Raw genomic sequence first — 12,311 nt, forward strand, 5'->3', positions numbered from 1 at the left:
CGTACACACGATCGGACATTGATCGGACATTCTGACAACAAAATCCATCGATTTTTTCCGACGGATGTTGGCTCAAACTTGTTTTGTCTACACACGGTCGCACAAAGTTGTCGGAATTTCCGATCGCCAAGAACGCGGTCACATATACCATGTATGACGAAACTATAAAAGGGCAGTTCAGAACCAAGCGTGGCACCCTTTGGGCTCCTTTTGCTAATCTTGTGTTAGTAAAAGTTTGGTGAGAGACGATTCGCGCTTTTTCAGACTCGCGGTTTTCAGATCGTTTTCTGCTGTTCAGTTTGTGCTTGTGGGTTTTTATCTGGTCTTCAGTGCGTGCAGCGAGTTACCCTTGACTCTGTCATTGTGTTCTTGTTCGTTCGTTACTGATTTTCAGTTCGCTCTTCACAGGCCTTGCTGTTCTTCAGTGCGTTCTGTTACTTCGTTCTGAGCAGCTGACCGTTTTCTAGCCATGTTGCATATACGTATTATTCATAGAGTTCGTGCTGTGCGGGGACTTGGTGTTGGGGTCCTTACCTTAACACAAGCCCAGTCCATGAACAGGGCAAGGAGGAGTTCATGGACCAAGAATTGGTTGCTCCAGCGTGACCAGTTCTGTCACATGCCTTTGCTCCGTGAGATCCGTGAGAATAATCCTGATGATTTCAGGAACTTTCTCCAGATGACGGACCCCGTATTTCACCGTTTGTTGGCTTTGCTGACCCCCTATATCAGCAGGCAGGATACCTGCATGAGGCAAGCCATCACTCCGGAGCACATGCTAGTCGCCACCCTGCGGTACTTGGCGACGGAGAGAAGCCTGCAGGACCTCAAGTTCTCAACAGGCATCTCCCCCCAGGCTCTGGGGATCATTATCCCAGAGACCTGTTCTGCCATCATCCAAGTCCTGCACAAGGAGTATAATAAGGTAAGATTTTTATCCTTTAATATCACATTTTATTGTATAGAATGTTTGATAATATATTGTATTTCTTTCCTCATTCCCTAATTACCATGATTGTAATATGCTGTGAATGTCCCCTTTGTCCTCATGCATGCATGATTTTTTTTTTTTTGGTCCTTCATGCATATTTGCCTTCACTTCTCTCCACAGCATGCTCTCCTTGGCCTATATTCACCGTGTGTAGTCACTTAACAATGTATTTTGTCAGCTCCATAGTAGTGCTTTAACCTAAATACCCCCTAAAATGTTCAAAGTTGTGATGTGTGCTTGAAATTCTGGCAGAGTACCAGAGGCTTTTTTTGGGGGTCACAAAATCATTTGGAACCCTCCCCCCCAACTGCTAACTCAGCTGATACCAATCCTCTATCTATCCTCAATCCTCTATCTGCTGACTTTGCCAAACCCATACACACTATACCCATCTCTTTTGTGGTCAGATTTATGGATGAAATCCCCAAAGCATGTAGTGCAAGGGCCTGCCTGAATACTTCCAAATGGTACTGTTTAAAGTTTTTGTATCCTATTATTATCTTGATAGGTAATAGCAGAATGTAAAAATGTGCTAATATGTGTACAGTGTGTATTTTTCTCTTTGTATTATGACACTTCTTACCTGTCCAGCGGGCTGCCAATAGTGTAAAGTAAGGAGGGGCTGGCCAAAGTAATCCACATTATTTAGGCATTCATCTCTCAATGAAGTGTAGAGGGTTACCTGTCCAAAACATCTCCCCCCCATAAAATTCCCAAAATGGCCCATGAGAGGGGGGGGGGGGAATCTGATAGGTGGACCTTATGTCTTTGTCTTTAAATAGTCCCTAAAAAAAAGTTAGACTGATGTTGGCCAAGAATGTTTGTGTCTAATCTGCTTTCCATGTTTATGTGCTAAATGAATAATTTTTTATTCTTGTTTGACTCCACAGTTTCCTTCCAACCCACAGGAATGGCAGACTGTGGCCTCTCACTTTGCCCAGCAGTGGGACTTTCCTAACTGCGGAGGGGCAATTAATGGGAAACACGTCCACATCGTCCCACCACCCAACTCGGGGTCATACTATTACAACTACAAGGGGTTCAACAGTATTGTGATGTTGGTGGTGGTGTCGGCTACTTACGAGTTCCTGTATGTGGATGTGGGGAAGAATGGCAGATGGTGGAGTCATCACTGACACAGAGTTCTACAGGCGTCTCCAGAATGGCAGCTTGGACTTGCCACCTCCAGAAGACAATGCGGAAGGACTCCCATTCGTCTTCGTTGCAGATGAAGCGTTTGCGCTGGGGGACCATCTTATGCGGCCATTCCCTATGAGGAACCTCACCCCGGACCAGAGGGTTTTTAATTACCGGTTCCGCCTATTTCTTGCATATTGTAACCAGCCCCTGCTCGCTCGATTTCACTCTCCCGACACTCCTCTGCAGCTATAGAATCAGATTGCAGATCGCAACATCTGATGGTTCGGTCATCCAATGCTCTGGGATTAGAACTACAGCTATGTGCCGATCGAATCCAGTTGTGATAGCTCAGAACAAACACCAGGCAGGCTGTATGTAGGTTCAAACAGGAATCTCACTTTTTATTGATGCACACAACACACTTTTATACACAGCAGTTTGAACATCCCGCCCCCAACAACCACTTTGCTATTGGTCAATTGTAAAGTACACTCGAGTCTTCACTCAGGTCTTCTTGTCCATGCAAATGAGGACTTGAAACAGGGTCAGCAGGGATTGGTCCGATAGCTTGAAAAGGTGGACTAATATGTGTAATGACACAGAGAAGCCCCAGGGGGTAATTAAAGTACATAAACAAACGGTCAAACACAGAACAATGCCTTCCTTTCAGACCATGGAGCCGTCTGGAGGGGGTTAGCCTTAAGACAGGGCAGAAGACCCCCCACTGTTTAATCAAAGGAGAAATACTTCAGTATTCCAAGGTTCATGACACATATCATCCTGGCTTGCTGTGTTCTCCACAACTTTTTATGGAGAAATTCTGTGAACTGTGCTGGCTCAGTTGGGCCTGAATCCAGAATTAATGTAAATGAACCAACCCTGACGGCGCTTGAAGCTGGCCATCCTGGCTTGCCCCCCCTCAGTGCCCGCGAGGTCCGTCTAAGATACATGGAATACTTTGCGGGTGGGGGTGCCATTAATATGCCAGACAATGTCTGAGCCTTTTTGAAAATAGAAAAAAATTTTAACTTACAAAATATTTGCTTACATTTACTGCTTGTGTTTCTTTTAGCTGACCCTGACATAAATTTGGGGAGTCCTGAAAATGGCGTGATTCTGTAACATTAGAAAGCACTGTTGGGTGTTATTTACTAAAGGCAAAGACACTTTGCACTACAAGTGCACTTGAGACTGCACTGAAACTGCACTCGTAGTGCAAAGTGGATTTGGCCTTAGGAAATAACCCCCATTATCACAGAAAACACCAATTTTACCACACTAAAAGTTTTGGAGCATTGAAAGAAGAATCTACACATTCTTGATTATCAATCTTTTTAATACAAGCACAATCACATGTGCATTTATAAAAGGTTTTTAAAACAAACCAACATGTTTGTTGTATAACAATTTTTTTGGTCACATTAATAAAAGTAGAAATGTCCATTTAAGGTAAAACAGGCATGTTTAAAACCAACAAGAAATACACAAATCTGGAACTTACAAAGTTCAACTTTGTTATAAATTGAAGGCAATATCAGACATGAGTATTTATAAACTGTGTTTGATATTGTGTTCAGATGAGGCGAAGTCACCCCTGGAAAAGCCAAATTTTGAAGCTGCACACAAATTGCCGAATGTCAACATGTGCTAGCTGCCATCATGGGGGATCAAGGGACGTGTTTTGGGGGTGCAACCCCTTCCTCTCAGCTACTTTATTATTGAGGAAGCGGTTGAACCCCCAAAACGCATACATTGATCTCCCGTGATGGCAGATAGCACATTTTGACACACTGGGGTTGATGTACTAAAGGCAAATAGACTGTGCACTTTGCAGTTGCTCTCTCCAAGTGCAGTTGCTCCAGAGCTTAGTAAATGAGGTAAGGCTTCAGTTTGCAAAGAGTACCCAATCACGTGCAAGGAAAATAAAAAAAAACTGCATATTTTCTTGCACATGATTGGATGATGGAAGTCAGCAGAGCTTCTTCTTATTTACTAAGCTCTGGAGCAACTGCTCTTGCAGAGTGCAACTGCACTTTGCAATGTGCACAGTCTATTTGCCTTTAGTAAATGCACCTCACTGTGTGCATCTTCAAAATGTTGCTTTTCGTGAATATGTAAAAAAATGTGAACATTTTTTCCCGTAAAAAAGCACAACAAAGTAAGGGATTTGGAGGTGTTTTAAACTCTCCCTAAAACATCAATGATGTTCTTCATTTTGTTTTGAACATCATTGATGTTTTGCTTGATGTTTTCCATGTCCCTATTACATCCCATGATCTCCCCGATCAGGATCTGGGCACTTTCACTGGTGAAATGACCTGGATCCACAACATCACGAGCACCTAAAAATATAGAAACAAAAACACACCATGTATTATAAATATGCCGGCATCCATCTCTTACCTGAACCTGTGGTCGCAGACACTCACCTGTTGTAGTGACAATTTCCACCACATCTCCTTCCTCCTCCTCCTGTTGGCTTTGGGGGATTTCCCTTTCTTCCTGAGGTGGGGGATCTGTTGTCTCCTGAGTGGTGTCCTCTGAGTCTTTTATCCCCTACATTATAAAAAATAGGTATACTTAGCACACAGATATTTGATAGGAATATGAAACATTGCTTGGAAGTGGGGTACAATTGTCTGTTTTGGCTGAGTTGCAAGATGAAGAAATATTTATTTACTTTGTCAAGCTTGAATACTTACCTGTTTTGTACAAGCTTCACAGATGGAGACACCCCTATAGTATACACTGGAGCACCTGTGTGGGACCCCTTAATAAAAAGGGTGTTCTGGTGTCCCACACTAGTGCTCCAGCGTCCAGATGTGTAAACAGCTGTTGAGTGTCCTCTCCTTACCCAGAATCTAGTTTGTATTACATTCTAGTTCCAAACCCATCTAGACAACAAAATTTATTTAACAGAAGTATGCCTGAAAAAATGTTTTGAACTGCATCTGGACAAAACATGGTGTTTTCTAGGCCGAACGAACAATGTTTCATACGAACGAATAATGTGCCCATGAACATGAAAGTTGCCATTTTAAACTGTACAACAGTTAAGAAAAGCACATAGAGCAGCACAAACGTAAAAAAAATAAAGAATAGGAACACATCACAACTACTTACTTTTTTGCAGCATTCTCCTGATCCTTCTATACTGATCGTGCTCCCTTAATTTGAGGTCCCACCACCACTTCCTCAGTTGATCCTTGGATCGTCGTACACCAAAATTCTTCTGCAGACTCTTGACAACTTTCGTCATGATCTTGGCCTTTCTGACATTGGGGTTGGGGTAAGGTCCATACTTCCCGTCATAGTCGGCCCTCTTCAGGATGTCGACCATCTCCAACATCTCCCCAAAGGACATATTTGAGGCCTTAAATCGTCTCCTCCAGGATCGGGACGTTTCTGGCTCCGGGCTTTCCTCCTCCTCCTCGTTGTTGCTGTAATTAGCACGCACCTGTTGTGTCTCCACCATGTGCTCTTCCCCACTGCGCCAAAGAGAAGGGGCGGGGAATAGACTAGAAAGAACGTCAGGGGTGGGCGGAGTTTCACGCATGCGCAGTGTATATAAAGCGCAACACGCGTGCGTAGTACGTACCATCTGTGAGCGGAGGAAGGAGTTTTGGAAGTGCCTATCATGATAACGAAGGTAACAGTTAAACTTTGGCCTATACTGATTCTAGATTGAAGCCTATATTGGGACAAGATTAGGAGACTTTAGCCTGACATTAGAGTTTGTTTTGTGTTGTGTCTTGCAGATAAAATGGATGGCTTCAATGACCACAACTTCCTCCCCTTTTCATAGACAAATACAGGGAGCTGCCCTGTCTGTGGCAGGTCAAACACCCCCAATACAATAATAAACAAAAGAGGCAGGCAGCGCTGGAGAAACTGCTGGAGTTGGTGAAGCCGGTGGTCCCCACGACAACCATCCACTATTTAAAAGCCAAAATTGGTGGCCTGAGGAGCACATATCTTAGGGAGCGCAAGAGGTTCCAGGGTTCCATGAGATCAGGAGCTGCAGCAGATGACATTTATGTCCCCAGGCTGTGGTACTATGAGAGACTTAGTTTTCTGTCAGACCAGATTGAAGTCAGGGAATCCCTCTCTACTCTTCCTTCCACTCTTCCTTCCACCCTATCTTCCACCCCAGCTGAGGCTTCCGATGTCCAACCTGGGAATTCCAGCCAGGAAGAAGTGGAGGAGCCCAGCTGGAGCCAGGTATAGCATTCTTCTACAGATTTCTGGTCAATAAATAAATTATGTTTACTAGATGTTATTAGTGATCACTAATTGCTGATTTAATAAATTGTTTGACATATCAATAGACAGTAGTGGGCAAAAATAATTGGGACAAGAATGAAAAATGCTGGGCTCAGAATGATAATCTGTTATATATGTTAACATTCAATTTGCAACAGTCATGAGATGAAAATTGTGTGTGATTGATGAAGAAAAAAATAAAACTATGTCCCTTTTTCATACACAGGAAGACCTCAGCCAGGAGGAGGCTGTGGAATGTGGCACACAGAAGGAGGCTTTGGAATGTGGCAGCCAGGAGGAGGCGAGGGTTAGTGGCAGCCAGGAGGAGCCGGGGCTAAGTGGCAGCCAGGAGAAGGCCGGGACCAGTAGGAGCCTGACAGAATCGCAGGTCCCTCCCCTCCGCCTTCCAAACAAAAGACCCAGGAAGGGGAGTAACGTGCAGGATTCAGCACTCAGGCTGATTCGGGAGGCTTCTGTGTCCCTCAGAGCCTTCCCCACTCGTGAAGAGGCCTTTGCCTGCATGGCTGCCACAAAACTGAAGGACATACAGGAGGGTCAACGCCTCATGTGTGAGGACATTCTTTATAAAACCTTAACTAAGGGGGTGAGGGGCGAAATCACACCCAATACCCACCTGTGTGAGTTGGACCATCCTCCTCCTCCTCCTCCTGCCACAACTCCACAACCACAGACACAGCGTGAAAGGAAGCATGGAAGGAAGACCAGAGAGTGATGACCTGGGTTCAGTCTGGTCTGACAAAAGATGCAGGCTCTTGTATGACCACAGCCTGGGGACAGATATGTCATCTGCTGCTGTTCATGATCTCTTGGACTTTTGGACCAGATTGAACTCCCTTATATACGGACTCCTCAGGCTACCAATTTTGCAGTAAAATAATTGATGTGTGCCCTGGGGGCCAAAGGCTTCACCAATTTGTTTGGTTATGAGCCCTTAATAAAGGAATTTTTCTTTCAATTATACTCGCCTATGTGTGTTTTCCTTCAAAAAGGACAGTTTGTTTGTGAGGAGGCAGGTACATTTAAAAAATACAATGTGAAATTAACACCAACACCAATTAACACCAACACCAAGCAACCTCCTTGAGATTAAATAATACAAGATAATAATGGTGTTGTGGTAACTTGACACACAAAACACACCCAAACTATTCTGGAGTTAAAAAAAAAAAAAAAAAAAAAAAAAAAAAGATCAGGCTTGAAAAAAATACTAACCAAAAAAAAAAAAAAATCAAAAAATGAAAATTTTTGAGTCAGATGTGACAAATCAAAATATATTGATGAAATCACGATAAATAATAAAGAAAGAAGTTTGTGAGAAGTCTGTGTGAATATGAGCAGCCAAACAACTTCATTCTTCTAGCATTATAAAGAAGAAGAGAGTGAGCTGCATTAAACAATTTAAAACATTGCAACGTGACGAAAGTGCTATATCCATTCCGAATGCTAATTTTACCAGACCGAGGAGTTCCGTCTTGGAATTTTTTCTGAGCATGCGTGGCACTTTGTGCGTCGGAATTGTCCACACACGGTCGGAATTTACGCGATTGGATTTTGTTGTCGGAAAATTTGGAATTTGTTGCTCTCAAACTTTGTGTGTCGGAAAATCCGATGGAAAAAGTCAGATGGAGCCCACACACGGTCGGAATTTCCGACAACAAGCTCCTATCTCACATTTTCCGTCTGAAAATCTGACCGTCTGTACAGGGCATAAGGCTGTAAGACTGCTGTGTAGTCCGGCAGCACTTCCGCCTTTCCTCTAGTGCTGGGGCTGAGAGTCCCTCTCCCAGGCTCCCCTGCACCTATAGGTACGAGCATTGTCCCAAAGCCTTTTCACTTTGACAAAGTAAATGACTGGCACTCTGAAACGCGTTATCTAAGCAACAAATCACCCCCTGGCTTGATGTCACTTCCCATTCTGCTCACAGTGGTTTCAGGTGCCCTTCCATTCCAGCTGACATGTGGCTCCCTGGCTTATCTATCCATGCGGTTAGCTGCTGCCAATACTCTTCCCTGGTGTGAGGACGATCTCTTTACAGATGCTACTGTAATTGCAACTGCTCCCTTTGTGGATTTATGTGAGTGCACATTAGGCTGCCCTAATAAAGTTAGTTTTACTACTACACTTAGTGGCGTCCCCTTTAATGCTTTAATGTACTTTGACCGCAACTGTTACAAAAGTTACCGAAACACCCTGCAAAAAAACTTTGATTTTCCTGGAGGCATTTTTTAGCATCAAATGATCAACTTTTGGGTTTGTTAGTTTGTTTGTTTAGTTTGTCCTGGACAGATCAGCAGTTGTTTTTGAAATCTATGCCACTTGTAGATTTTTTTTTTCTGAACAGTGGAATGATATATTTATTTTTTCAATTAATTGTCACTCTTTTTAAATCTTTTGTCAGGCTTATAGGCATTCATAACTTACTTTCTGTTGACCTTAGGGAGAGCTATTCAGCTTGGCATAATGACACCACACAAACACAAAGGGACCCTAGATGCTTGAGGTTTAAAAAAGACAGATTCTACCTGATACTCCCTAAGGAACTTCTATTTATTGGCACCTAATATGGAACACCAGATTCAAATTTCATGGATTTGAAATGGTGGCAAATGTATAGGTGTACTTATATTTTTAATATGATAAATCTGCATTTTGGTTCATTTAGATCAGGGGTGCTCAACCAGTGGCCCTCTGATGTGGCCCGTGACCTCATTGCTCTGGGATGGCGGGTTGGCAAGCCCCGATCATGGGTTGTGGACAAGCCATCCCAGAGCATCAGTGTCGTGAATGAAACTGGCGGTAGAGAAAGCAAGTGGCTGTGGAGCAGAGGCGCATAAGCCAATGCTTCCTGTATAACGCCAACTTCTGTCACAGGTGGAGTGATACCAAATGTACTCTGCCTGGGACAGCAACAGCCGGCGATACCTAAATGGAAGACTTTTATTAAAGGTAAGTTTATTACTAAAATCACATTGTATATATGGGCATATCTGTTCTGCAGTGATTTAGATCATGAACATAATTATATCATGTCACTTTTATGTGTCATTTGTTTAAAACGATATTAAACCCAAAACCAAAAATGTAATATTTTGCAGCTTACCAAGCAATAGATGTGGTGGCTGCTTTAGTTTTCTTTTTTTCTCTCTGATTTCACCTGGTTATATGGCCAGTAACACACTTCCTGTATTGGTTAGAGATAACTCTGAAGAAATAAGCACTGGAGCCACAGCAGACGGCAGCATTGTCAGTCTGGGGGCAGGGTAGAGTTAAATGTATTAGCAGATTTAATTACACTTACAAAGTGAATCCAAACTCCAGCTCAAACTTTATAATCAGTTACAGTAGTTTTTTTCCTTTAGGGATAAAGGTTTTGCACAAATAAATACAAGCGGATCATTTTAATCACCCTTGCCAGTGTCAAAGCGGTAGGAAAGCACAAAAAAAAAAAAATCTTCTCTCTGGAAATTCATTATGTGCTAGTATGCATCGCATACTAGCATATTATGAAACATTTACCTGAAAACAAAGCCCTCCAGCGGCGCGCTGTCACCGCTGACAGGGCTTCCATCTGCACCCTGTCTTCCTTCAGGGTTTGCAGGCAGCAGACATTTGTTTAGCCGAGCCACAATAATCTCACTCCCGCGCATGCGCACGGGAGTCACGGCCTCAGTGCGGCTCTCTCTATGGTCGGCACCCTGCTAAGGTAAATATCTACTAAAACGGTGTACATTTAGGAGATATTTACTGTACCTACAGGTAAGCCTTATTATAGGCTTACCTGTAGGTATAAGTTTAAACAATGCTGTTACTACCACTTTATGTAGTTTGTCTCATCCATGTAAACCGATTATGCTGGAGAGCTTGAGCTTGTGGAAAACAGACGAAAGAAAGCCTAAAAATTTAAATGTTTTCCTGTTCAATCACTTTGAAAAAATCAAACATTTCCATGGGGTGTACTTAATTTTTCACGTGACTTGTAGAAAACTTTAGTCTTTATTTGAACATTGTATATATAAACTACCTCATTTCTTTCATACCATCCCACATTCTGCATCTTGGAGAAAGTCTGTGAACGCTTCACAACAAAATAAATGAGATAACCGCTCCCGCACAAGCAGCAAATTATCATTACATTGGCCAGGACCCGAAGGAATCTAGTGAGATGAATGTTTTCATCCTTATGACTTTCCTCCTCGTCTACAATAGATTCCTGAAAGAGAGAACGCAAACTACAGAATCACATTATCCCCAAAATTGAAAAGTAATGCTGATTATAGGTAAGGAAAAGCAAACAAAAAAGAAGAAAATCTAGGACATTATTATATCAAAGCAGTCTGGGAAACTGCTCGAGACCTGGCAATTGATATAGTCAGAAAACGGACATAATGTCACTGGAAAATACATTGAATATCATTTAAAAAGCTATAAATATAAGGAAAAATTGAGTCTTAATAATACTAAAGGTACGTCTCAAAGAGGGATATATACAGTATCTCACAAAAGTGAGTACACCCCTCACATTTTTGTAAATATATTATTATATCTTTCCATGTGATAACACTGAAGAAATTACACTTTGCTACAATATAAAGTAGTGAGTGTACAGCTTGTATAAAAGTGTAAATTTGTTGTCCCTTCAAAATAACTCAACGCACAGCCATTAATGTCTAAACCGCTGGCAACAAAAGTGAATACACCCCTAAGTGAAAATGTCCAAATTGGGCCCAAAGTGTCAATATTTTGTTTGGCCACTATTATTTTCCAGCACTGTATCTTGGCATGGAGTTCACCAGAGCTTCACATTTTGCCACTGGAGTCCTGTTCCACTTCTCCATGACGACATCACAGAGCTGGTGAATGTTTGAGACCTTACGCTGCATTTGAGGATGCCCCACAGATGCTCAATAGGGTTTAGGTCTGGAGACATGCTTGGCCAGTCCATCACCTTTTCCCTCAGCTTCTTTAGCAAGGCAGTGGCCGTCTTGGACGTGTGTTTGGGGTCCTTATGTAGAAATAATGCCCTGCGGCCCAGTCTCCGAAGGGAGGGGATCATGCTTTGCTTCAGTATGTCACCATACATGTTGGCATTCATGGTTCCCTCAATGAACTGTAACTCCCCAGTGCCGGCAGCGCTCATGCAGCCCCAGAGCATGACACTCCCACCACCATGCTTGACTGTAGGCAAGACACACTTGTCTTTGTACTCCTCACACATGCTTGACACCATCTGAACCAAATAAGTTTATCTTGGTCTCATCAGACCACAGGACATGGTTCCAGTAATCCATGTTCTTAGTCTGCTTGTCTTCAGCAAACTGTTTGCGGACTTTCTTGTGCATCATCTTTAGAATAGGCTTCCTTCTGGGATGACAGCCATGCAAACCAACTTGATGCAGTTTGCAGCATATGGTCTGAGCACTGACAGGCTGACCCCCCACCCCTTCAGCCTCTGCAGCAATGCTGGCAGCACTCATACGTCTATTTCCCAAAGGCAACCTCTGGATATGACGCTGAGCACGTGCACTCAACTTCTTTGGCCGACTATGGTGAGGCCTGTTCTGAGTAGAACCTGTCCTCTAGAATATCTTTTTCATATTTGTTATATTTTTAAGAACTGTGATTTCCATAGCTGTCAGCCAACCCCATTTTTTTCACAAAAAAGTTAAATCTCTTCATGTATTGCAGTATTATATAGTAATGTTTAGTGCTAATAGATATTTCACTAGATAAATTGTTCAATACTTCTTGTGTGAGGTAAGCATTATGTTCATTATATTGAATGAGACCAAATCTTGATGTCAATAAAATATCAATAGAAAGTAATGAGATCAAATTTTGCAGTTGGGAATGCATCAATAAAGATTAATGAGATTTATCATGGAAACAGCAGGTCAT

The 12,311-nt window shown here is 42.6% G+C and overlaps 1 protein-coding gene across 1 annotated transcript in view; it reads right to left on the reverse strand.

Moving 5' to 3' along the window:
* Positions 1–12,311, reverse strand: part of LOC141145971 (transmembrane channel-like protein 2) — a 257,035-nt gene that overhangs the window by 82,029 nt on the left and 162,695 nt on the right. The window contains exon 9 of the mRNA XM_073632759.1: positions 10,438–10,626. Within this exon, the coding sequence (XP_073488860.1) occupies positions 10,438–10,626 (189 nt within the window). The remainder of the gene's footprint in view (positions 1–10,437; positions 10,627–12,311) is intronic.

Source organism: Aquarana catesbeiana, linkage group LG05, assembly GCF_042186555.1.
Source record: "Aquarana catesbeiana isolate 2022-GZ linkage group LG05, ASM4218655v1, whole genome shotgun sequence".
In the NCBI taxonomy this organism is placed as follows: Eukaryota; Metazoa; Chordata; class Amphibia; order Anura; family Ranidae; genus Aquarana; species Aquarana catesbeiana.